This window comes from Nannobrachium achirus, assembly GCF_963921795.1.
Source record: "Nannobrachium achirus genome assembly, chromosome: 22".
NCBI lineage: Eukaryota > Metazoa > Chordata > Actinopteri > Myctophiformes > Myctophidae > Nannobrachium > Nannobrachium achirus.
In genome coordinates this window covers 44009607-44036100 of record NC_137829.1, presented here as the reverse complement: position 1 = coordinate 44036100, position 26494 = coordinate 44009607, and the positions used below count along the sequence as shown (strand labels likewise).

Sequence of the window (26494 nt, the reverse complement as noted above, 5' to 3'; positions counted from 1 at the left end):
GGTTTCAGACAACCAGTTACTGTCCGGAGGGAACTGTTGATGACGGTATCTACCTTGGTGACGCGGGGACTTCTGCTCCAGACAGGGCCGCAGTATTCTGCTATGGGCAGGACTAGGGCTTGCGTAGGGTCTGGGGGGGAAGCTCCCCAAGTTGAACCCGCTAGGCGGCGGATGAGCGAGACCCTTGCTGTTGTTTTGGCCTTCACTTCATCCAGATGATGCTTGTAGGAGAGTGTCCGGTCCAAGCTTACGCCGAGGTACTTGGGGGCTTGCTGGAACTCCAGGCGGTTCACCTCTGTGAAATCAAATCTCTGTACTAATTTGGCATGGGGGTGGTGGGGACATATATATTTTTTGTGTAATGTTTTTTATTAATTTCTGATTAAAGTTTTGTACAGTGTTTCTTTTTTATGATTGTGAGATTCTTAACACACTGAGTGCCCACGATGAAACCAAGAATCCCTAAGTGCCCAAAATTATAATGATTTTACCTTATTTCGTAGGCTCAGAGTAAAAGTAATCTGAGTAGATTTAATCTGAGTATGTTCTGTCTTTTTTTGCGATAGTATTTTTTTTCACTCCGAACAGAAAATTAACAACCGCGGCCATCAGTGCTTTTGTAACGGCCGGTAGAAAAGGGCTCGTTTTAAACATGGTTTTATAAAAGTTAGATTAGGAGATAAATGCACTTTTGTGAATCTCATAACACTGGCCTCTATGAGGGAACCGCACGTCCTGGTCACGTGATCTCCCGTTGCACTTCGGAAATTGGAGTTTTTCTCTTCAGCCACGGCAAAGATTGCGTGGTGCCACCGTCGAGACACATCTTCAGGTTCAGTTGGCAGCAATGGTTTCGTTTATCCAGGCACTCAGCTCGGTGACGCGGGCGTACACACCAGGCATGTGGACATCGCAGGATCCACTGCCCCAGGAGACAATACCAGCCAGGGTCCATATTCCCTCATTTTCACAGACGAGAGGGCCACCAGAGTCACCGAAGCAGGAAGAGACTCCGGAGGCCCCGGCACAGACCATCTGGTCAGTGATCCGGTCGCCCCAGTGTTTCTTGCACTGCTCATTGGTGAGGAGGGGGAGAGCAGCCTGCTGCAGCAGGGCAGGGGTGGGCCCGTCAGGGCGGGTCACGCCCCACCCAGACGTCACACACATCTTTCCACCCGGGAAGCTGTCACTAGCCTCGGCCACACAGACAGGACTCACATGCATGCCCAGCTCAGCAGGGCGTGCTAGCTTCAGAAGCGCGATGTCATTGTTATGCCCATCATAGTGGGGGTGCAGGAAGGCCTTTGCAACTTTGATGACTTGGATGTCCTCCTTGTCGGAGTAGCGATCGTGCTCTCCCAGGACCACGTGGGTAGCGTCTCTGATAGGGCAGTGTGCAGCCGTCAGTAACCAGTTCTCACTGACCAGCGATGCGCCACAGTAGTGGTATCCGTAGTACTGCAGGGACAGCTGCCAGGGCCACGAATGAGCCACAGCCTCTTCGCCGTTGACAATGCGGTCGACAGGTTTTATGGCAGGTGAGCCACAGCCTGAAGCAACAGCAAGAGCGGCCAGCAATGAGAAAATCCTCAGGAAATCCATGGCTTGACTGTCGCAGGCTGATTGCTGGGTCTTTTATACTGGAAATGAACTCTGCAATACAACTCAAAGGAAAGTCTTAAGTCTAGGAGCTGGACAATGATCCTGAAGGTTCTAGTCTTACTTAAGTTGGGTTAACACTGATTTGCATCGGGTCTCGTTGTGTGACTGCAGCCCTTTATATAACTAGCTACGTGGCCCTTACACCTATGTCACACCACCAATCTGACTATATTTGGAGATCTCTGTATCTGTCAGTCCTTATATAGTATACAGTATGCCCACATATGAGCATGCCCCCTTTTGTGCCCATATGAAGAGTGTCCCTCTTTTGGCTCGTACAGCTTTATTTTTTTGTTATCAGAATTCGCATTTTCACAGCGGTCAGCTTTCTGTGGCGTAGATTCAGAAAATAACTAGAAGCAGTGCTCTTCCGAGATCGCATGCTGTGTTCAGGATTTGAGGCATTATGTTCAAAACGGGCCAATCCTGCAAAGCTTGGAAGTAGGGATGGGACAATATGAAAATTTCATATCAGGATAATGGATTTTGATTATCATATTAATATCGTCTGGGAGAGAGTATGTTTTCGCCCCTGTCCGTCCGTCCGTCCGTCCGTGCGTCCGTCCGTGTGTCCATCCAGTTTGTTACCAGCTGATCTCCGGCGCTGTTGCCTCGGTCGCTGCCAAAATGAGCACACACCTCCCTGGATGCCAATTCAGAACCTCTGACCCACATTTTTCAAATGGCCCTGTTCTAGCGAGGCAGATGTTTGCAAAACACATTTCTGTACACTACTCTCATAGATTTTGTCCAAAAATCCTACAAATCAGTAGACAGTATCTCTACAGTCATGTGATCAATATGGATTTGTCCGATTTTCCATATTCCATCCTGATTCCATATTCATTGCAGGATTGCTCCGTTTTTAACAAAATGCCTCAAATCAGGAACACAGCATGCAATCTTGGTGAAATTGGGCATGCACGTTCCCACTAGGCTGAGGAAGAAATGCCACTTCAGATTTCTCAAATCAGCCTCATGTAACAGGGTTTTTACCTTTAACTCCACCGATAAGTGGAAAACTTTGTATGCACACTCCCTAGAGGCTAAGGATAAACCTTTGCCCTGCATTTTTCACATTTGCCTTTTATAGCGCCACCAGGAGGACAACTTATGTAAAACACATTCTTTTCTATTACTCCATCAGATTTTCTCCAACAATCATGCAAATCAGTACACAGTATCTCTATAGTCATGTGATCAAGTCCGATCCGTCTGATATTTCATATTCCATCCTAATTGGCTAATATTGGCTACCAAAGTTTGCAGGATTGCTCAGTTTTTGAACAAAATGCCTCAAATCATCAACGCAGCTTGCGATTACCATGAAATTTGCCACACATATTCCCACTACGTCAAGGAACAAATTCTACCCTTTTCACATTGGCCTGTTATAGCGCCACCAGCAGGTAGACTTTAGCAAAACACATTTTTGGAACACAATGCCTCAAATCATGCATGCAGTGTCCGATTGCCATGAAAGGTTTAAGATTGGCGAAGAACACATGCCACCCCTTTTTATATTGGCCTAGTACGCCTGGCCTGGTGGAGACCTGTGCTCGGAAGATCACTGCTTCTAGTTCTCTCTGTGTTCAAAGGCCTTAGAAGAAAATATGTTTTTTGCCTGTGTCGCTGTGTCGTTGTTGAGGGATTTTGCCTGTCAATCCTGTCAAGCCCCCTACTGGGGGAGAAAGAGAGGGGAGGCTGTGACATCAAAGCCAGGGGGCCAATGATTTTTTGGTGAAATTACGTTTTTACGCGAGTGATTTCTCTTTTTTGGCTGTGTACGATAGTTTCATGTCAAATACGATTATTCTGAGCCTCCGGTACGATACGATAATTCAACATTTCCCATCTGGCAACACTGCCCCAGACTGCCACAGCCCGAGTTTCCCGAGTTTTCCCGTAAAAAAAGAAAAAAAAAAAAAGACTAAAATGTATTAGGTATGATCGCAATCGCGAAATTGCATGTTTAGCCCCATAACAAACACGTCTTTCAAAATGGCAGCCATGTTTGTTTACATTTGAAGACTTTGAAGGCTTCTATCTCATGAATGCCTGAACGGATTTCCAAGCGGATTTTTTTGTTTGAAAGCTGTGAAAAAGTACTACACATATGGTGCATGATCTAGGCATGGGCGTGCACTAGAAATTTAGGAACGTGGCAGTGAGGAACTTGGAGGCCATTTTGAAAAGGCAATGTATGAGTTAAGTGGTTAATAAAACTCTTTTTTGTTCTAAACAAACTGACTCCTGGGTGACGTGGTGCTGCTCTCTCCCCAGCTGGTGTTGTCCCAGGACATGCAGAACCTGGTGGGGGTGGTGCTACAGATGGCCTCCTTCCTCACCGACCTGCTCAGCAAGCTGGAGCCGGCCATTGGCCGTCTGGACGGCTACATCCGCTCCCTGGGTGACCTCAACGTGATGGCCGGACACGACTTCAAGAGGGTGAGGGCTGTCACGATATGACCTTTTACATGACGATTAATTATTTGTCACTCAAATAATTGGCGATCAACGATTTAATTGTGTATTTGTCGTTGATAATTACATTTCTGTTTGGCTTTTAGGCTTTGAAGTTGCATATGGTAGATATGACACATAACCTAAATATACAAATACATTACTGACATATTTGACAACTTACTACTTAAAAAATAACATTGGTAGTGGAAATAGCCGATCTACAAGCTCACAACGCGTCGCGATGCGACGCGTTGTGAGCTTGTAGATCTGCTATTTCCACTATTTCTGACACTATTTCTGACACTATTTCTGACATTAATTTTTTCAACATTCACGATAATGACGATTATGACAAAATAATTGCGATAATGTCAAATAATCACGATTAGACGATTATGTAATAATTGTGACGGCCCTACAAGAGGGTGAGTCTTATCAACCTTTACAGCAGGGGTTCTCAAAGTGGGTGACGGGGCACCCTGGGGTGCCATGACGGCAGTCCAGCAGGGGTGCCGCGAGATCATTTGATAATATTTGGGATTTATTTGGACACGTCTTGGAAAAATATTTAGTATCATTTTAAACTTGAAGTACAAAGTTATTTTCAGTCAGTTCTAACCAAAATGGCTGTTATCTCAACGTTTTTCCTCGCAACACAATCACTAAAATATCGTCACTGTCGGGCAGAAACCTCGTATCTCCAAGTTTCAAATGTGTACGTCTTTTGGTAAAGCAAAGCCCTGCTTCATCATACAAGACTGTCGCACAAAACTAGTGAAAACAGCCGATCTACAAGCACACAACGCCTCGCACCCGCGAGGCGTTGTGTGCTTGTAGATCTTGTGCTTGTAGATTGTGTGCTTGTAGATCTTGTGCTTGTAGATCACTAGTTTATTACATTTTATAGATGATAAATACAAAATGAACGGTTTTGGACATACGAGGTTTCCACCCGACAACGACGATATGCTATAAATATAAGGTGCTGGGAGTGAAAATTATAATGTAGGGGTGCCTCGGATTAAAAAAAAAATATGTATGGGGTGCCCTGGGACAAAAAAGTTTGGGAACCCCAAATCCAGTTCGATTCGTGCGTCTTGGCGCATGCGGTAAAAACTCATTGACTCCTTTTATGACTCCTCTTCGGATCCGCAGTGTGGATTCCGCACAGCCTTGCACACCAAATCCAATGCGTTTTAATCATGCAGCAAAAGGAAAGAAACCCAACGGTCCTGTGTTCAAAGCCCTTAACTGAAACGGGCCTCCTTTTGTATTCCCCCCCCCCCCCCCACCCCCCCTTGTGTTCTTTGCATGCCCCCTGCAGGTGGAGAGAAGTGCAGACCCTTCAAAGCCCGCGTCTCGCACGGCTACCTTCACCACGCTGTCCAGAGCCCTGTGCAGCAAGGGCATCCTGGCCGTCTTTGGCATCTCCAAGCTGACCATCATGTCGGAGACGGACTCCTCCTTGCCGCAGAGCCAGGCCAGAGAGGAGTTGATCAAGCAGTTCAAGATCCCACGCGATGCTTGTATGTAAACTTAATGCCAGTGTTTCTCAAACTTTTTACATTTCAAGCTCTCTCCTTAACTCTGACAGTGTAAGAATGGAACCAAATGAACCCTAACGGGTTCATTTGGTTCCATTCGTACACTGTCAGTGAGTTACAGACTTGTATGGGTCAAAAATGTAGACCAGGGTTCCCCAATTAGTTTTCCTCAAGGGCCGAATTATGTCTAGGGTACCAAGCCGAGGGCCACAACATTGCAGGGGGCGACGGTGGCGTTCCCTCTACTCCAGCGACAGTTCAGTTATCGTCATTGTCGTGTGAAAATCTTGTGTGTCCAAAACCGTTTGTTTTGCATTTATCATTTTAAAAATGATTTAAACTAGTGAAAACAGCCAATCTATGTGCTTGTAGTGCCGCGCTGTGAGCTTGTATAATCTGCTGTTTTTCAATAGTTAAAGCACAACATAATGCGGAATAACGCGTTCCCAGTCTAATTGGGTTAAACCCCCCTCCCCCTATGAAGAACAGGGGGGCCCGCAGTGAATCCTTGTACCCAGGGCCCAGGATTTGGTGTGACACCCCTGTAGCGGAGGTGCAGGAGGTGCCGGTGAAAATAAAGCCTTGACCAGCTAAGGCACTTTGAAGTTTCAGAAGCAGCAGACGTCTTAACCGCTGTGCAATTGACAGGCCTTTGGAAACCAGTCTCCGCCGTTCTCTCTGCTATCTGTCATAGACGGTTACTGGGCTGCAGAGTGCAGTGTTGCAGACACCGACTTTTGTGTCAGATGCTATTTGTCTTTAAGGTATATTTATTCCTGATGCTGCAATGCGTGCCGCTGTCTGAATGCCGTGAGACCTGCAGAGGGTGTAGAAGATGGATGTGGACTTTGTTCTCCTGTGTCATTGTTGCTATTGCTGCCTACTGTCTCTGCTTACTGTATGGTTTAGAAGAATACACTGACGGCGCTGTTTAGACTATGTACAGGGGCGTCACAATAAGGGGGGGGGGGAGTGGGACTGAGTCACTAGGGCCCAAGGTGGAGGGGTCTTAATTATTTTATACTTCAAAGCTATTGAAAAATAGCAGTTGAAAATGTGTGTAAATCTTTGAATATAATGTATTTTTTTAAGCGAACATTTCGCAGCACCACCATCTACAAGCTCGCAGCGCGGCACTCGGTGCTTGTAGATCTGCTATTTTTGGCTAAAGTTCTCAGAATATGGATGCTAGGGTTCAAGATGCTAGGGTTCCCTTGTCCTACAGATTGTAGCTTTGATGTGAACATGTCTGATGTCTTGACGATGGTTCTGTGATGCTCTCCGTGTGTCCTCAGCTCCGTTCTGCATGAGCCTCTACCTGGACATGGTCAACACCACGGGAGGGGCCATCGCCTGGGCCTTCCTCAAGCCCATGCTGATGGGCCACATCCTCTACACCCCCGACACACCCCTCACCAGGGCCATCATGGAGAAGGTACGTACGCTCGTCCACAGCTTAACACATGGGGAGCCAAACTCGTTCAGTGACGAGTTAAGGCCACTAGGTGTCACCATGCCAAAAGGAGTCAACGAAGGGTTAACTGTACGCGCTGCTGCCTGCCCTCTGAATGACCCGAGTCCATTACGTCACCCCGTAGCAGAGAGAGAGAGAGAGAGAGAGAGGGAGAAAATGGCGGAGGCTGGTTACATTGATTTCCATTCTACTCTGAAACATAAAAAGGGCTTTATCTATGAATGAGGTGAAAAGAACGCCAGGGAAGCAGAGATCTGATTGTTTTCACGGCGACACTTTACCGCGGTTTGGTTTGGATTTAGTTTCGCGAGCTTTTGTAAACAAAGGGATTATCTTCCTCAATCGTCAGTGGACACCCACGTGCACACGCACGAAGCTTCCGAGGCTCTTCAAAATAAAGCGTGAGTGAACGGCGGCAGCAGCAACAGCTAGAAATGTTATAAACCTGAGCAGCCCATGTGTTAAGGGCAACTAACGGCAGGGCATTAGTGTGCCATTAGTGCGCGGGCACAGGCCGTCAAAATAAAACATAATAACTGTTTTTTAATAACGCTTTCAACTTGGTGTCACTAGTTTGGGCATGTCATTGTAGGTGTTAATTTAAAATGTAGTTACATTTGATTTAATTGCGACCGTCAGGTCGCAGTTACTCTCAAAACCTTCACCGGCTGTCTGTCAGTCAGTCTGTCAGTCTATCCGTCACGTCACAGTTTTCCCCTACTCATATCTCTGCCACTGTTGCCCCTGTCCATGCCAAACTCCTTGGCTGCCAAACCACAACCTCATTTCTCACATGCCCCTCTTCTAGCGCCACCATGATGCCGATTCTTGCAAAACACATTTTTGGACACGGCTCCTACAGATTTTGCCCTAAAATCACGCAAAGCGGTACACAGTATATCTAGAGTCATGTCATCAACATGGATCTGTCCCATTTAGTGCCACCATCAGGCCGATTTTTAAAAACCCGATTTTTGGACACGGTTCCAACAGAATTTGGCCTAAAACCACACAAAGCGGTACACATTATCTCTAAAGTCATGTCATCAACATGGATCTGTAACATTTAGCGCCACCATCAGGCCGATTTTTACATGCGACCTGATGGTCGCTTATCTCCCGATTAGGGAGTCTTACTGGATACAAAAACGGTGATAAAACACTGCTATAACACAAAGCCTGTGCTGCTACATCTACCTAGTAAGGGGATTTTATAAGATATTTGAACAATCTGCGAAGTAAATCGTTACCAAGACATTTCTTCACCAATGTGTTTCTAAAGGTGTGTAATAAATATGTACTAAAAGGTTGAAATTCAACTCCCGGGGGAAACCTCATAAAAAACTGATTTGTGTTTGTGTCACATTAATTTACTATACAGGAAAAGAATATGAAAAAATAAATCTAAATAAATAAATGTTATCCTGTATAGTAAAGTTAATGGGAACAAACACGAATCATTTTTTTTATGAGGTTTCCCCCGGGAGTTGAATTTCAACCTTTTAGTAAATATTATTAAACACCTTTAGAAACACATTGGTGAAGACATTTCTTGGTAACGATTCGCAGATTTTCTTATGTTCCCCTTACTAACCTCTATATGGCCATCTAGTTTCCTGTCCAGACACATGACCTGTCTGTTCCCTCTCTCTCTCTCTCTCTCTCTCTCTCTCTCTCTCTCTCTCTCTCTCTCTCTCCAGTCCAACAACACACTGCAGGAGTTCGCCAACCTCAGGTCGTACTCCGAAGACTGGATCGAATCGTCCGGCTACATCTCCAAGTCAGCCAGGCTCCTCACTGACACGCTGCCAATGCTGCAGGTATATACCAGTGACCAGGGACGTGCTGGGCCCCTGATTCAGCCCGGGAAAAAGAAGTTGCAGAGGCCCTCATTGTGCGCTATGGAGAGAGATTTCTCTCTATATAGCGCTGCTGCTACTCAAAGATTTGCCATTTCAGATCATGACAAGTGACAAGCCAGTGGGCCAATTACTGTACATGAGTTATATGTCGTCGTTGTCGGGTGGAAACCTTGTATGTCCAAAACAGTTTGTTTTGTATTCATCATTTTAAAAATGATTTAAACTAGTGAAAACAGCCGATCTACAAGCACACAACGCCTGTGTGCTTGTAGATCTGCTGTTTTCACTACTTTTGTGCGACAGCCTTGTATGATGAAGCAGGGCTTTGCTTTGCGAAAAAAATTGGAGATACAAGGTTTCTGCCCGACAGTGACAATTTACTTTTTTTCCTAATGGCCGGCCTGGACCGGCCGGGAATGAACCGGCCGTTCGGGAGTTGTCCCGCTTTTCCCAATGGCCAGCACGTCCCTGACAGTGACTCATTGTCCAGGCTTCCCGCATCTCCGTCCGCTCATGCCGCCGCTCGCTTCCTTTGTGAAAGCACAGAGATAAACTCTGCAATGGCGGCGTGCGCCAATCTTTTTATTTTTCCCAGTGGCTCAATCTTTAATATTTGTGCGATGTCTCTTTTCTCCAACCCCTCCCCTCATCCCTCATCTCACTTCCTCCTCTTCTTCTTCTCTCCCCCCACCAGAATTCCCTCGGCAATTCCTTTGTGGAGAATTTCATTCAGATGCAGACGAACATCAATGTCGGCAGTATGAAGGACACGCTCAGCAACTTCTGTGAGTGTGTGCAGGGGCGTCACAAGGGGTAGGAAAGTGGGACTGAGTTGGAGGGGCCCTAGTAACTTTAGCTATTGAAAAATAGCAGATATACAAGCTCAGTGCCGCGCTGCGAGCTTGTAGATCTGCTATTTTTGAAAAGTCGTGAAAATATGTGCAAATCTTTGAATACATGTATTTTTTTAAGCGAACATTTGTAACTCAAATTTTGCTTCTGGGGTGTCCCTGGAACTAAATGTTTTGAGATGGGGGTCCGTGGCTAAATACATATAATTTTGGGGGTCCTTCATATGAAAAGGTTTGAGCATCACTGACATGGAAACATAGGTTTCTTGCGCACATTTTCACAATTTTTCAAAAATAGCAGATCTACAAGCTCGCAGCGCGGCACTCGGTGCCGCGCTGTGAGCTTGTATATCTGCTATTTTTCAATAGTTAACATTCTGTACCCAGGGCCCAGCATTTGGTGTGACGCCCATGAGTGTGTGCGCAGGGTTTTCTTTTTTCTTTTCTTTTTTTTTGAAGGCCGCCCCGGCTTTTTTTCAGAGCGGCACGTAGCCGGGGTCTCACTCTCACATCCCGTGGCTCTGCCTCTGCCTGTAAAATACCCCGGATATATCAAAAGAAATGAGCCTGCCTCAAAAGGTTTCACAGGAATCGTTTCAAGCTCGCCTCAATGTGTTTTTCTCCTTTAAAAGCACGAACGTGCCCTCAACAACCCCATTTGACTATGCACATCACATTAATGTGTTATTCATGAGATCCGTTTATCATCATATTTAATTCAATTACCCCTCGTCCCATGTCTATATATATTTTGTAAAGAGTATGGAATGTTTGCATTTACTGTTGGTAAATCTTACATTTTTTTCTTCTCTTTCCATCCTATTCGACAATATTCTACAAAGCATACACGCTATATACCCGTGTTTATTTGGTTTAACATCAACATAAAAAATAATAATACAAAATACAAATCTTTTAGTTATTACATTTCAGCGTACATGGTTTGATTGTGACCGTCAGGTCGCAGTTACTATCAAAACCTCCACCGGCTGTCAGTCTGTCAGTCACACGTCACACTTTTGCCCTTCTCATATCTCTGCCACCGTTGCCCCGGTCCATGCCAAGATTTGCACACACACTCCTTGGCTGCCAAACCACAACCTCCACCCCCATTTCTCACATGGCCCTCTTCTAGCGCCACCATGAGGCCGATTCTTGCAAAACACATTTTTGGACACTGCTCCTACAGATTTTGCCCTAAAATCACGCAAATCGGTACACAGTATGTCTAGATTCATGTCATCAACATGGATCTGTCCAATATAGCGTCACCATCAGGGCGATTTTTTTCAAACATTTTTTGGTCATTGCTTCTACAGATTTGGCCCTAAAATCACACAAAGCGGTACACAGTATCTCTACAGTCATGTCAGCAACATGCATCTGTGCAATCTAGCGCCACCATCAGGCCGATTTTTGCAAAACACATTTCTTCACACTACTCCTACAGATTTTGCTCTAAAATCACGCAAAGCGGTACACAGTATCTCTAAAGTCATGTCATCAACATGGATCTGTCCCATTTCCCATATATTCCCTCCTGATTGGCTACCATTGCCTTCTAAAGTTTGTGTATGCGACGTGACGGTCGCTTATCTCCCAATTGAGGGGGTCTTACTGGTTCAACGTTGTTGCTGATGATGTTGTTTTTGGTCACACAGCGAACATGACGCTCATGCTTGAGAAGAACCAGGAGATTCTGAAGCAGATCACCACCTTGTCCAACCTGATGGTCAACATCTCCTCCTGCATCAAGTTTGACCGCTACCGAGGCTTCGACTCCGCCGAGGAACTCAACGCCGTTGCCCAAGACCTGGCCAAAGACCGGAACCTTTATGGAAGTGAGTAGAGTCCGTGTGACGGACGGAGACTGAAAACATGTTGCCTGGTTAATAAACCAGACCGAACACAACAACACCCCCTGGCGGTAGTGGTGTTGTAGTACGGTCTGGCACCGAGCCATTGAGATTCTATTTCCTCAAACAGCTTCAAGGGTTGGCCAATCAGGGTTGTATGCTTGGGGCACGTGGTTTCTGTAGGCTTGGGGCAAGTGGTTTGGGGCAAACCCCAGAAATGAAAACTCTTCCTGAAATACCAGACTCTCTTCTCAAAACGAAGTGTGTGATAGAGGCGGTCAACGCCAGGCAAGAAAACATGGAGAGCCTCACGTCTTGGTGTGAGGCAGATTTCTGTCTGCCGAGTCCCTCCAATAAAGCAGGGGTTTTCAAAGTGGGTGACGACGGGGCACCCTGGGGTGCCGTGACAGCAGTCCAGGGGAGCCGCGAGATCATTTGATAATATTTGGAATTTATTTGGACAATATTATTTCGTATAATTTTAAACTTTTACAAAGTTCTAACCAAAATGGCTGCTATCTCCAACGTTTTCCTCCCAACATAATCACTAAAATATCGTCACTGTCGGGCAGAAACCTTGTATCTTCAAGTTTCAAATGTGTACGTCTTTTGCTCAAATTTCAACACATTTCTCTCTTGAGTCTCGAGCTGCAAAAAAAGCAGTAAAAAAATGAAGGAGAAAAAAAAGACAAGAAGGGAAACGAGGAGCAAGGAGTGTTGGGATTTGGTGGATTCTGCAGAGATGAGTTTCCTGACTGCGTCAGAAAATGTGTTTGTTCAACAGCTTTGGAGCCAGAAAGGAGAAGACTCTCTAGGCTAGGACGTGTGCAGCATTGGCCAGGGTGTTACTGTATATGGGGCAGTTTGAACAAACCTCCTGTGTTAGCTGACCTAAGTGAGCAGGTTGTGGTGTCGTGGATCATGTCCTAAACGGGTGTCAAGCACCGTGATTGCCTTGTAGGCCAGCATCAGTGTTTTGTACTGAGTGGAGGCCTGCAACTGGAAGACAGTGAAGCGAACGCGAAAAGACGTAGGGGGAGATGAGTGAAACTCTGGGGAAGTTGAAGATCAGATCGTCCTGCTCAGGGACGTGCTGGCCATTGGGAAAAGCGGGACAACTCCCGAATGGCTGGTTCATTCTCGGCCGGTCCAGGCCGGCCATTAGGAAAAAATTTAACTGTTTGCATAAAAGTAGTGAAAACAGCAAAAACAGTGCTTGTAGATCGGCTGTTTTCACTAGTTTAAATCGTTTTTTAAATGATAAATAAAAAACAAACGGTTTTGGACATACAAGGTTTCCACCCAACAACAACGAAATATAGGCCTAATTCATGTAATTGGCCCACTGGCTTGTCACTTGTCATGATCTGAAATGGCAAATCTTTGAGTAGCAGCAGCGCTATAGAGAGAGATCTCTCTCTATAGCGCCCAATGAGGGCCTCTCCAACTCCTTTTCCCGGGCTGAATCAGGGGCCCAGCACGTCCCTGGTCCTGCTGCATTCTTGATCTTTTGGAGGGGCTTTATTTAGCATGCCGGGAGGCCAATAATGGTTAAGACAGGGAGAGCTTGTATGTTGCATAATGTTTATTGCTGACAACAACCCCATTTTCACTATCATCTTTACGAAGACAAACTGTTTCTCCTGGATGGATGTTGTTAAATGTAAACCTGAAAGGGGTCGACTCTGGATGCTTTGGCTTGGAGTCCTGGTGCACTCTCCATAGACTTAAGCTGGCTGCACAATGCACTGCGTTTTAGCGTTGCGTTTTGGAAATCCGTAATCCTCTAAAGCATTTTTCAGATCAAGGAGAGAGAGAGAGAGAGAGAAGAGAGAGAGAGAGAGCAAGGGACCCAGTGGTGACAGTTGCGAAAATCGAAAAAAATCAACCCTGGTCCAAAAATAAATACGAAACGGGCGGCAGTGTGCAAACGTGACTGACATAACGTGAGGTTGATTGTTTTATTTACGCGTTCCGAAATTCACTCCGATATTCGGCCCGAAAGACGCATCAGTGTGCAACGACCTTAAGGCAGATAGGCCTACTGTATATCCCACCAGAGTATTAAGTTAACTGTACTTTCCTTAGCTTTTTTTTCTTGGCAAACTGCTTAATAAAGTATTCAATCAATCTATCAACCAGAGAGAGGGAGGGAGGGGGAGGGAGGGGGAGGTCGGAGGCGGTGGATGAGGGATGAAAAAGTCCCTGTCTGAGTATAGAACTTGGAATTCACCCTCTGTCAAGTCCCGCCCCTCTTCGCACCCATTGGTTGCTGTGTCTGGGTGGGACAAAAGTCCTTTCTCTCCATCCTCTACCATTGAAATTCAGTTGCTTCTTATTGTTATTTTGTGTATTCAATTCCCATTTTAAACTTGGTGTCAGCAAAAAAGGAACATATCAGGTGCAGTATAGTGAAGGGACATTTTATTTTAATGTTTTTATTTCTCCAAAAATGATGTTTTGGTTGGTCAGTCAGGGACCAATCAGAAGGCTGACAAAGGGTGAATTGGCAGCTGATAGGAGGAGTTTAGCATGGAGTGATCGATGGAAACCCTTCCAGGTATCTCCATAACTAGGGATAGAGCTTGTTAATTTTTATTGATAATGAGCACCTTATCGATCCTACTTATTGAGCCGGGCTTTTATCAAGCCTCCTATTGAGCGTTTTCTAATATTTTGTGGAAAGATATGAGACGACAAATTCAGAACAGAACTGGTATCTTTTTGTATTGGCCATTTGTTGTGACTGTGAGTTTGTTGCTGACCACCATCTATGAAGAGAATTGATAACAGTAACAAATATCATTAAAACAATCATTCATTAGTGTGCAATAAGTGTTAATAAGGCTTTATTTTATGGATAGTACTGTAATAATTTCTTGATCGCCTCTTGTCTTGATTGTTTAAACATGACATCATGGGCCGCTATGCTCGATAACAATCTTGATAAGCCCAAAGCTTATTGATACCGGGTACTCAATAAATCTGTTATCGGGTTATCGAGCTACCCTTGTTTAGGGCTCCATCCCTATCCATAACTCCACGTCTGTCTTCAAACGAGGTGAAACAAGCTCCTGAGGCGTGGTCTTGTCTTTTTTTCCCAGGCGTCATCTTCAAGCTTCCCAAAGACGAGGAGGGCTCGCCCAAGAACGACGCCCGGTCCTCCTCCTCCTCCGCCTCCTCCACCAGCTCCACCCTGCCCCCCAGAGTGCGCTACACCATCCGCATGCACATGGACAACCTCATGCGCACCGACAGGGTCCGCAACCCCTACTTTGTGCGGGACCACCACATCTCGGCCGCCATGACGCTGCGCTACAACCGCGGCTTCGTCTACCTGCAGGAGAGCATCGACCGGGCCATCATCGAGACCCAGGCGGGGCGGAGGGTCACGGAGCCCGCCGTCCAGCTGCAGCCCTTCCCCTACCCCTGCTTCATCCGAGACGAGTGAGTTAAGCCCGGATCATAGTCGGGTCCGCGGTGGAAGGCTATCCACCGCGGTGTAGTCTTTTTGAGTCATAAAACTACAACGTTACGTCATTCCTCGCGGTGAAGAGCTTTCCACCGCGAGTCCCGACACATCTCCCTGTTTTTACTATCAGACAGATAGGCTCTTCACCCCGTTCACTGATTGGTCGATCTAGACCAGTCAGTCACGGTGAATAGGACTTCACCGTGACGGACTATGATGGCCTTAGGCCATCATAGTCCGTCCCATAGTCCCTAGGGATGGGACGATAAGCGATATTATCGTATATTGTGATAAAAAACACTCACGATAATCGTATCGTGGAGACTTAATTTATCGTGATATCGTCCTCCGTCATGCACTGGGATCAATTCACCTTTTATTTGCCGAGCTGCATATCCGGTACCACTTAAACCCTCTATAATTTGTAAAAGGTACTTATACGTACTTGATACAGTCTTTTTTTTCACTCTCTATCAAATGTCTTTGCCAGAAAATAGCCGATCTACAAGCTCACAACGCGCCGCAACGCGATAATATCGTAAATCGCGATTTCTTTTGTCACAATAATCGTGATATGAAATGTTCATATATCGTCCCATCCCTACCATAGACACGGCATCAAAATTTACTTGAAGTCAAAAGTCAAAATCAAAAGTACTCATTATACAGAATCTCCCATTTCACAAGTTTTAGAAATACAAACCTACCTTTTGAAAATAGAGATTAACAATGCGTTGCGATGCGACACTTGTAGATCAGATCAGCTATTTTCAAATAGCCAACATGTACAGTATACAGGGTTGAAGCGGTAATAATAATCAATATGCAAACTAACTAGTAACTAAAGTTACTCAAATAAATGTAGTGGAGCAAAAGTACAATATTTGGATCCAAGATGTAGCGGAGTAGAAGTAAAAATATTGGAAATTGGAACTACTCAATTAAAGTACAAACACCGCAAATCTTGACTTAAGTACAGTAAATGTAAATGTATTTTTCACCACTGCATACAGCACTCGTACTCACTCGCACACAAAGAGAAATTGACTGAAATACACACGCTCTCACACACACGTACATGTACCCAAGGGTACAGGTACTATTATGAAATAATCCATGCACTCTCCTTGTTCATTTGTTGAGTTGATTAACTATTCATTCATGGGAACGGCTGAGAAGTGGTTTAATGTCGTGAGCATTAATATTCATCCACTACGTACAATATAGGCACAGCTTTATACGAGTAGCGTACACTTAAGACCCCCAGGCTTGCCTCACCATTGTGCAGAATACGCCTCGCCTCCCCTGTGTTCATCCAACGCAACGTTGTTTAGGCATAAACTTTACACGGTGTATCAATACAGTGCATTGTTTCTAATAAATCACGCTTCAACATAATGGCCGTGGCTTAGCGTGCCCCTGAGAGCTCCTTAACCCCCAAAGATCTGGGAACGCGCCCGAGTCGCGTTAGATCTTAACCACTTTAACCATTATTTTATGCTTTAACTATTGATAAATAGCAGATATACAAGCTCACGTTGCCGCGCTTGCGAGCTTGTAGATCTGCTATTTTTGGAAAAATCGTGAAAATGTGTGCACATTTTTCAATATATATTTTTCAAAGCAAACTTTTGTAAGTCAAATCTCTGCTCCCGGAGGGGTCCCTGGAACAACATATTTTGAGATGGGGGTCTGCGGCCGAATACATGTAATTTTGGGGGTCCTTGACATGAAAAAGTTTGAGAACCACTGATTCAGAGGAAGGATTTAGAAGTCGGGTCAAAGATCGGGTCAAAGACATTCAAAGACACATTTTCACGATTTTTCAAAAAATAGCAGATCTACAAGCTCGCAGCGCGGCACTCGGTGCCGCGCTGTGAGCTTGTATATCTGCTATTTTTCAATAGCTAAAGCATAAAATAATGGTTAAAGTGGTTAGAATCTAACGCGACTCGGGCTCGTTCCAGGCATTTGAGGGTTAAGACAGTGTTGATATGTCGCGGCTGCAGAGAGGTGGCCGGCTGGCTGGCTGCCTCCCGTCCGTGTGTGAGATACGGTGATCGTCGCCACTGTGCAGTCCTGATTTATTACTCAACGGCACAATATCCCCATGCCATCACTGTGAAATATGACCCTTGTGTTATAATAAACGCCAGGCACTCAGTTCCCATGCATCAACACAAGTTGTGATTAGGGGGTAAGGAGAGGACTAAATTTGATGGGGAGCGGGACACGACTTTTCCCCGGCGATCTCTTTTGCTTTTGAGTACACGCAAGGACGCACGCCCGGATGCACACACTCCTATCTGACATTGTTTCTCTGGAACGATGGCTCTCAAAGTGGGATCCGGGGACCCCAATGGGGTCTTTAGGGGCTCCCCAGCAAAACGAGGAACAGTTTAAAGGAGTAGCTCACCCCCAAAATGACTTTTTTTCTATTGATTACTCATGCCATGGAGACTAGAGTTCAATAATATTTTTCGTTTTTTGTCGCATTCCTAAGACAAAAATGTGATAACAATAAATTTACCCCCATTCGTTCCGGAATCAATGGGGGTAAATTTACTCAAATCAAGTTTTGTCTTAGGAATGTGACAAAAAAATATTATTGAACTCTACTCTCCATGGCATGAGTAATCAATAGAAAAAAAGTCATTTTGGGGGTGAACTAATCCTTTAAACACTCTATTTTATTTTTTTAATTTCAGCTATATAGCCGGTTGCGGCTTTCAAAAAGAGCCGATCTACAAGCTCACTATGCCGAGCGATGCGATGCATTGTGAGCTTGTAGATCGGACCATAACATTCGGAAAACTGTTTACAACAAAAGGCTTGTCTTAATGGGACTTGGCTGGCACAAAATCGTTTGACAACCACTTCTATGGGATGTGAGTGACGGGGAGGTTTTGATGTTGTCAAGAGTCCAGGTGTTTTGTGTGGGCGGTGGTGGTGACATGACTGACTGACAGCTCTGGTCTTGGTGCTGCTCAGGTACCTGGAGGCCATCTCCTTTGTGTTCCCCCTGATGTTGATGATAGCCTGGGTGCTGTTTGTGGCCGACTTCGTGAAGAAACTCGTCCACGAGAGAGAGATGAGGCTGCACGAGGTAAGACTCATGAGCAGGGGTCTTCAACCTTAGTTGAGAGAGAGATGAAGCAGGGACCCTCACAATCTTTTCATAGATTCCATAGTTTGACGATCATCAGTGTATTTTCGATTCATGTCAATTTGTGTTTTCAGATATGTAACCACTTGAGCTGTCAATAAACTTGACCTTTCACTCTGTACTTAGTCTGCTCTTTTTCCCCTCTACACCAAACCTATTTGCTGAAAATAGACGATCTACAAGCTTGTAGATCTGCTATTTTAGGGATCAAGTGGTTAATATAAAAAAGGAGAAAAATGTTTCTATCACACAAAGATGTGGAGGACCCCCTGTAGTAACTCTGAGGACCCCCCACGGGTCCCGGACCCCCTGTTGAAGACCTCTGCTCATAACTCACTCAAAACTTGGATTATTGCTTAATAACAACCCCATTCATTATCGTCCGCACAAAGACAAACTAGATAACACACTTTGGGGACTTCTGACAGTCATACTGTATGGGCTGCCTGCAATACAACGTCGTGATTTTCTCAGTTTAATCATTGACTTGAAGTAATTGCGGTCAATAAAATGAGTTGAATGAATTGTCTCATATAATGATGTCAACAGTGACTCCCCCTGCCCTGTTGTTCATATATGTTATCATTAATATTATTATATTTTGTCCGATAAAAACGTCCAAATGTCCAAAACCATTCGTTTGGAGTTAATCATTTTAAAAATGATTTAAACTAGTGAAAACAGCCTATCTACAAGCACACAACGCCTCGCACCGCGAGGCGTTGTGTGCTTGTAGATCTGCTGTTTTCACTACTTTTGTGCAACGGCCTTGTCTGATGAAGCGGGGCTTTACTTTGCGAAAGAACGTACAAATTTGAAACTTGGAGATACGAGGTTTCCGCCCGACAACGACGATACATTTCAAACCTTTTTTAAATCTTTCTAAAAGTCTGAGCGCCACTGGGGCTAAAACGTCTCCCATCTCCCCCCCCCCCCAACAGTACATGAAGATGATGGGCGTCAACCCGCTCAGCCACTTCTTCGCCTGGTTCCTGGAGTGCGCCGCCTACCTGGTGTTCACCATCTTCATCCTGACGCTGGTGCTGAAGTACGGCCGCATCCTGCCCCAGAGCGACGGCTTCCTGCTCTTCCTGTACTTCTGCGACTACGGCCTGAGCATCGTGGCCATCAGCTACCTGGTCAGTTAGCGGCGTAACCATATGAAACCACTTTGACCATAATTTTAAGGCTTTAGCTATTGAAAAAATAGCAGATCTACAAGCTCGCAGCGCGGCACTCGGTGCCGCGCTGTGAGCTTGTCTATCTGCTATTTTTCAATAGTTAAAGCAGTCAATAATTCTAGGCCTAAATGGGTTGACTTGCAACGATCTACTCGATATGCAAAAGCATATATCATACCGTTTTGGGTTTGTATCGTATACATTTTTTCTATACAAAATCATCCAATATCGTATCGTTGTTAAAATGTATCGTTACGCCCCCAGGTCAGCGCCTTCTTCGACAAGACCTACATCGCCGGCCTGAGCGGCAGCCTTGTCTACGTGCTGTGCTTCTTCCCCTTCATCGTCATGATGGCGCTGGAGTCCAAGCTCAGCTTCTCGGGCAAGAGCGCCCTGGTGAGATCACGACGTTGTTGTTGCGTGTATCTTGTGACTAGTAAAGCCTCTATCAGAGTCTGCGGTGAAGAGCCTATCACCGCAAATTTTAGGTGTAAAGCTATCCATCTAAAGTGAGAAAATAAGTTGAGGGCAGGCCATCATAGTCAGTCACGGTGAAGTCCTATCACTGTGACTGACTGGTCTAGATCGACCAATCAGTGAACGGGGTGAAGAGCCTATCTGTCTGAAAGTAAAAACAGAGAGATGTGTCAGAACTCGCGGTGGAAAGTTCTTCACCGCGAGTAATGACGTAATTTTGTAGTTTTATGACTCAAAAAGACTACACCGCGGTGGATAGCTCTTCACCGCGGTACCGACTCTGATATGGGCTTAAGACACCTCAGGGTGACATGCGACCTCGCCCTAAAGGGCCAAGCAGTGCCTTATTGGCGAGCTATGGCCTGGGTTTGATGCCTGGGGATCTCCATATATGGGCATAAGGGGGTACCCTAACAGGACATAATCTGGGAATGCCCATACTGTATAGGGACATTGTATTTATTTTATCCTTTATTAACCCTATAAGTGCCTATCCCGAACAAGTTCGGCTTTATTTCAATCCAATACAATATTTTATTTGCTATTTTACTTACCCCGAGCTGCTTGGAGCAACGTGGGTGGTCCTTGCTCGTCCAGCGCTAGCCAACGAGAGACGCTAGATGGTCCGACGATTTATTCCCTTGAAAATGGTTTAAAATAAAGTTTAGAGCCCCCCAAAAAAAAATCAATATATACTGTCGGCGGCGCGACGTATTCCAGGGTGCCTATCCCGAACTAGTTCGGGATATTTAATAAAATGAATTATTTAATCGGAGGCCTCAACGAAGCCCCGGTCTAAACGTCCATCCATGGTCCAGGCCAACACTCGGCCATACACGGGCCGTAGTCGCGCTAACGGCCGCATCGCGCCGCCCACTCCAATAATAAATCACATCTTTAGACAGGATTTTCTCCGGATTGTGTTCCCAGACCCAAAGAGAAAGTTTTTTGCGACTGAAATAGCTTTAGATCGGGCTTCTAAATGGGTTAGCATTTTGGCTACGTGTCAGCTAGCTTCCTCCTCTCGTCACCCATAGCATTGGCTGGAGTGAAATCCCAAAGCACTTGGGACAGTGTCGACGGAAGCTAGAGCGAAGGTCTATAGAGAAATTTCTGGCACTCTAGCGCCCCTTGTGGCCGGCGGCACTGTATGAGTTAATATATATCCATATACATATGGACTATGTATCCATATACATACAATATATTTTATGCCCATGAATGGAGATCCCTATCTGAACCAGCCGCACAGATATGGGCCATGCCTTTGCCATCTGGTGGTGCATGATCTAGGCATGGGTGTGCATGATCCGTGCACACCATGAATTACATGGAAGTCTATGGAGACAGAGGCATCCTGGATCTTGGCAGCCATTTTGAAAAAGGCAGCAAATATTAATATACTTGTTTGATGGCACTGTCATGTTGGATTCATGTCAATGTGACATTTAACCACTTAAACCGTCAAGTTGACCCTTCACTATGTATTTAATCCGCTCTTTTCTCCCTCCCTAATATTGATAACTATTATAAAACATACCGTATTTTCCGGACTATAAGGCGCACTTAAAAGCCTTTAATTTTCTCAAAAAACTACAGTGCGCCTTATAGTCCAGTGCGCCTTATATATGGATCATTCATTGACATTGACATTCCCTTTAGCACAGCTCCATCTGTTGGATGCATAACGCAACGGTAGCGTCTATTATGTGCGCCTTATAGTCAGGTGCGCCTTATATATGAAAACAGTTTGAAAATAGACCATTCATTGACAGTGCGCCTTATAGTCAGGTGCGCCTTATAGTCCAGAAAATACTGTACATTACTCACTTCAGCCTTATATACTTTTCGGTCATCTGAAAATAGCCGATCTACAAGCTCACAATGCAATTGGGCATTCTGCATAATGAGTGAATTGGGCATTCTGCATAATGAGTACTTTCTACTTTTGTTACTTTAAGTAAATGTTGACCATACTTTTGTACTTTTACTCAAGTACATATAGAATTCCGTACTTGTAACAGAGTATTTATTTTCTACATTGCAGTATTGATACTTTTACGGACTTTGCCACTTTTCAACCTATCTTCATATAATAGGTCCTCACTAATGTTCATAATAAAATTGCAAAAATTTGGATTGATGGATTGATGGATTTCTGAACTTCCCACAGCTATCCTAAGAGACTTGGACCAAGTAGAATTCTTTTAATTTTTTATTATGAACATTAGTGAGGACCTATTATATGAAGATAGGTTGAAAAGTGGTGAAGTAATCCTTTAAGTAAAACATTGTAGTCCTCTTTACACCGCTGTGTGCACGTGGTCTCTCTTGTTGTGCTGTAACGTGCATGTGTTGCTTCCCCCTGCAGGGTTTGTTCGCCCCCACCTGTTTCAGCTACGCCAGTCAGTACGTCTCGCGCTACGAGTCCCAGGGAGAGGGTAGGTACCAACCTGTACCAGCTGCCCAGATGATGCCATCTGGCCGCCATCAAACACACAACGCCTTCCCCTCTACCATCCGCACACACGTGCACGCACGCACACGCGCACGCCCATGCACGCACGCTAGGGATGGGACGATACGCGATATTATCGTGATAAAAAAAACACTCACGATAATCGTATCGTTGGAGATTTAATTCATCCTGATATCGTCCTCCGTCATGCTCTGGGATCAATTCACCTTTTAGTTGCCGAGCGGCATATCTGGTACCACTTAAACCCTCTATAATTGGTCAAAAGTACTTATGATATACGTACTTGATACAGTTTTTTTTCACTTTCTATCAAAATTTAATGTCTTTGTCAAAAAATAGCCGATCTACAAGCTCACAACGTGTCGCGTTGCGACACGTTTTGAGCTTGTAGATCGGCTATTTTTTTATTTTTTTGTCAAATCTTTCGCCCCAGGATAATGGATTTTGATTATCGCGGTAATATCGTAAAATGCCATTTCTTTCGTCACAATAATCGTGATATGACATTTTCATATCGTCCCATCCCTGATGCACGCACGGCGCACGCACGCATATACGCACACAGGTATATACTGTAAAACACAGATAGACAAACATACAAATGGACACATATGGACACAGACATGCACAATGCACATGCACACACAGACACATGCACACACATACAGATGCACTGACGGAGAAACAGACGGACACACACACACACACACACACACACACACACACACACACACACACACACACACACACACACACACACACGCACACGCCCCAATACCAGCCAGACGACACAGATGTGTGGGACATTAACAAATGATGGAAAACCTGCTTTTTCTCCCCCCGGCTCTCCTCTTTAGGCATTCAGTGGAGCAACTCGTATGTGTCGCCCATGGCCGGAGACACGGCCTCCTTCGGCTGGCTCTGCTGGCTGATGCTCATCGATTCACTCCTCTATTTCATCATGGGCGGGTACATCCGCATGGTCTTCCCAGGTACCCTGCAACCTCTGCTGATCAAACTGTTTTGATGTTCAAGGACCCCCTGTTTCGTATGCATTAGGCCAACGGTTCCCAGACTTTTCAGGCCCGTGACCCCCCAAAAGAATCATATTTGAACAGTTCTGTGATGAGTACCTGGCACCAGACGCGTTAAAGCTTCCGTTTCGCGCACATTTATCCTAATATAAATCAAAATCGCCTAAGCCTATTTAGCTTGCTGCTTAGCAGAAATGATATTTTAAAACATATTTTCGTGAACGGAAATGCCAGCTTCCATTACTCGGATTTCAGGAGGTGTAGTTCCAGATACCATTTAGAGATTGTATACACATACCTGTAAGGGTCCATTTGGTTCCTAAGTGTCGTTCAGCTGAGGACCCCCTGGAACACCCTCAAGGACCCCTAAGGGTGTCTGGACCACATACTCAGAGTAACTGCACTGCTGACAAACAGGTGGCAGGTGCTCAGTAGTAGCCCAAGGTCACAGTCGGAACAGTTGACAATTGCTTGTTTAACCCATTTAGGCCTAAAATTTGTGAATGCTTTAACTATTAAAAAATAGCAGATATACAAGCTCACAGCGCGGCACCGAGTGCCGCGCTGTGAGCTTGTAGATCTCCTATTTTTGAAAAAAGTCGTGAAAATGTGTGCAAATCTTTGAATATAGGTATTTTCAAAGCGAACGTTTGTAACTAAAATTTTGCTTCTGGGTGGTCCCTGGAACTAGATATTTTGAAATGGGGGTCCGTGGCTAAATACATATCATTTTGTGGGTCCTTCACATGAAAAGGTTTGATAACCACTGACATAGTAGTCTCTCAAGAACAGACCAACTGAGCTCCAGTTAAGTGAAAAGGACCTTTTCTTTGACGATGGCTGGCCAGATTGCTGACCTAGAAAGATGACTTAGAAGGATTCAAAAGACACTTATAGAATCGGGTCAAAATTCTAATTTTCACGATTTTTCAAAAATAGCAGATCTACAAGCTCGCAGCGCGGCACTCGGTGCCGCGCTGTGAGCTTGTATATCTGCTATTTTTTTATATTTAAAGCATAAAATATTGCGTCATATTGTGTTCAGGCCTAAATGGGTTAAAAATGCATTTGATCAATCCGTCTTTCAGTAATATACAGTAGAACTCCTCATAAATACAACGAGTAATGAGTGGCTGTCTGTATTTGTCACTGTCTGGCCAAAACCTCTTAACTCCATTTTTGAGGTTTTTGATTTTTTTTTTTTTTGCATAGATCAGGGCTATTGAACACCCTTTATGTCTTTTGGTTAAAATAATATTGAACCAATGAAAAGTAGTAAAAAGCCATTCGGTCAAAACCTCCTAACTCCACTTGAGCTCATTTTCCCAAAAAATGAACATTTTGGAGTTAGGAGGTTTCGGCCCGACACAGCAGAGATATGGTCTAATCCAGAGTTGTAATCTGACCACTTTCACTTTTTTAACTCAAATTTTGCTTCTGGGGGTCCCTGGAACTAAATATTCTGAGATCGGGGTCCGTGGCCAAATACATATATCATCTTGGGGGTTCCTTGACATAGGTTTCTTGCACACATTTTCACGATTTAAAAAAAATAGCAGATCTACAAGCTCGCAGCGCGGCACTCGGTGCCGCGCTGTGAGCTTGTAGATCTGCTATTTTTCAATAGTTAACATTCATGGGGGGCCCGCAGTGAATCCTTGTGCCCAGGGCCCAGAATTTGGTGTGACGCCCCTGGGCGTGACCTTCAGAGATACACGGATACGTGGACAAGATGTGCTGGTTTTCATAGTAAACATGAAAAAAATATAACAGAATCTTTTTTGTGTGTGTGCTTTTATTTTTTCAGGAAAGTACGGCATCCCGGCTCCCTGGTACTTCCCGTTCAAGCCTTCCTTCTGGTCGGAGCTGTGCTCCTCCAGAGGACCCGTCCCATTGGCCAAAGGCATGCTCTTCACCAACATCATGCAGAAGAAGGACCTTCCCGTGTTCCACCACGGTGACAAGGGGAAAGGTATAGCCTACGGCGCTGGTTCTCAACCTGTGGCTCGGGACCCCCAGTGGGGTCCCCAAACTGTTTTGGGGGGTCCCCAGATGATTAACTTAATGGGAAACATTGTTTTCTCACTCAACTGTAAACAAACCAACATAAAGTTCAAGTGTATAGAGGGTATCTGCACATGTCTAAAGTGACAATTTAAGGACTTTTTAATACTTCTAAAATGTCAAATTAAACATTGGCCAAATTGTCAAATATTAGAGGCAGAAATTGTGAAAATAGCCAATCTACATAAGAACATAGTTATCGTGCTCAGTGTGTATGGAGCTTAAGCAATGTTGCGTGTGTGTGTGTGTGTGTGTGTGTGTGTGTGTGTGTGTGTGTGTGTGTGTGTGTGTGTGTGTGTGTGTGTGTGTGTGTGTGTGTCAGCGAGTGCGTGCATGCATGTCTGCCTTGGTGTTTGAAGCATAAGATAAGTTCCTCCCCTCGCGCGCTTTCTGCCTGTCAGCTTCTGGCTCCTGTCAGTGTTTCTAGATCTCTTGCCCTTTTCCTCCGTTGTTTTTCTCTCTCTCTCTCTCTCTCTCTCTCTCTCTCTCTCTCTCTCTCTTTCTCTCTCTATCTCTCTCTCTTTCTGTCTGAACGTCTAACTCTGTTTGATCGTGTCTCGTTGCCTCTCTGATTTTGTGTTGGTTGTTTTCGGTTCCTGCTGCGTCTGTGACTCTAGGTGCGTTTCCATGAAGCCTTTTAATGTGCATTAAGGCTTTTGCGCATAAATCTTTTCATGGAAACACTTCAAAATTCAAATAAACTTTCATTATTCGCAAAAACATTTATGAGCTTGAAGGAGGTGTATTTTGAGGCTTTATCGAAAAAACTTAATGCGCATTAGTGAATGGAAACACTAAAGCAAATTATATTTTCAATTAAAATGCATTGAACTCGCGGGAAGGGCTGGTGGGGGTCGGCCGCCTCTTGGTTGTACCAAGTTACCAACACGTTCAAAGTTGTGCTCA

General features: G+C 44.9%; 2 protein-coding genes across 2 annotated transcripts in view; one reads left to right on the top strand and one right to left on the bottom strand.

Annotated features, from left to right (window-relative positions):
* Window positions 1-834: 834 nt before the first annotated feature.
* Window positions 835-1602, bottom strand: LOC308307649 (chymotrypsin A-like; the record flags this gene model as incomplete). The annotated part of the gene is made up of 1 exon (XM_080752914.1): window positions 835-1602. The coding sequence occupies one exon, from the start codon at window positions 1600-1602 to the stop codon at window positions 835-837; it is 768 nt and encodes a 255-aa protein (XP_080609040.1).
* Window positions 1603-1698: 96 nt separating this feature from the next.
* abca12 (ATP-binding cassette, sub-family A (ABC1), member 12) overlaps window positions 1699-26494 on the top strand; it is a gene marked incomplete at both ends in the record, with an annotated part of 101265 nt that continues 76469 nt past the window's right edge. Inside the window, 14 exons of the mRNA XM_080752913.1 lie at window positions 1699-1710; window positions 3946-4110; window positions 5453-5654; window positions 6968-7107; window positions 8847-8966; window positions 9703-9793; window positions 11521-11700; window positions 14820-15162; window positions 18179-18293; window positions 19295-19492; window positions 19799-19930; window positions 22383-22452; window positions 23348-23482; window positions 25332-25496. Coding sequence (XP_080609039.1) covers window positions 1699-1710; window positions 3946-4110; window positions 5453-5654; window positions 6968-7107; window positions 8847-8966; window positions 9703-9793; window positions 11521-11700; window positions 14820-15162; window positions 18179-18293; window positions 19295-19492; window positions 19799-19930; window positions 22383-22452; window positions 23348-23482; window positions 25332-25496 — 2068 coding nt within the window. The remainder of the gene's footprint in view (window positions 1711-3945; window positions 4111-5452; window positions 5655-6967; window positions 7108-8846; window positions 8967-9702; window positions 9794-11520; window positions 11701-14819; window positions 15163-18178; window positions 18294-19294; window positions 19493-19798; window positions 19931-22382; window positions 22453-23347; window positions 23483-25331; window positions 25497-26494) is intronic.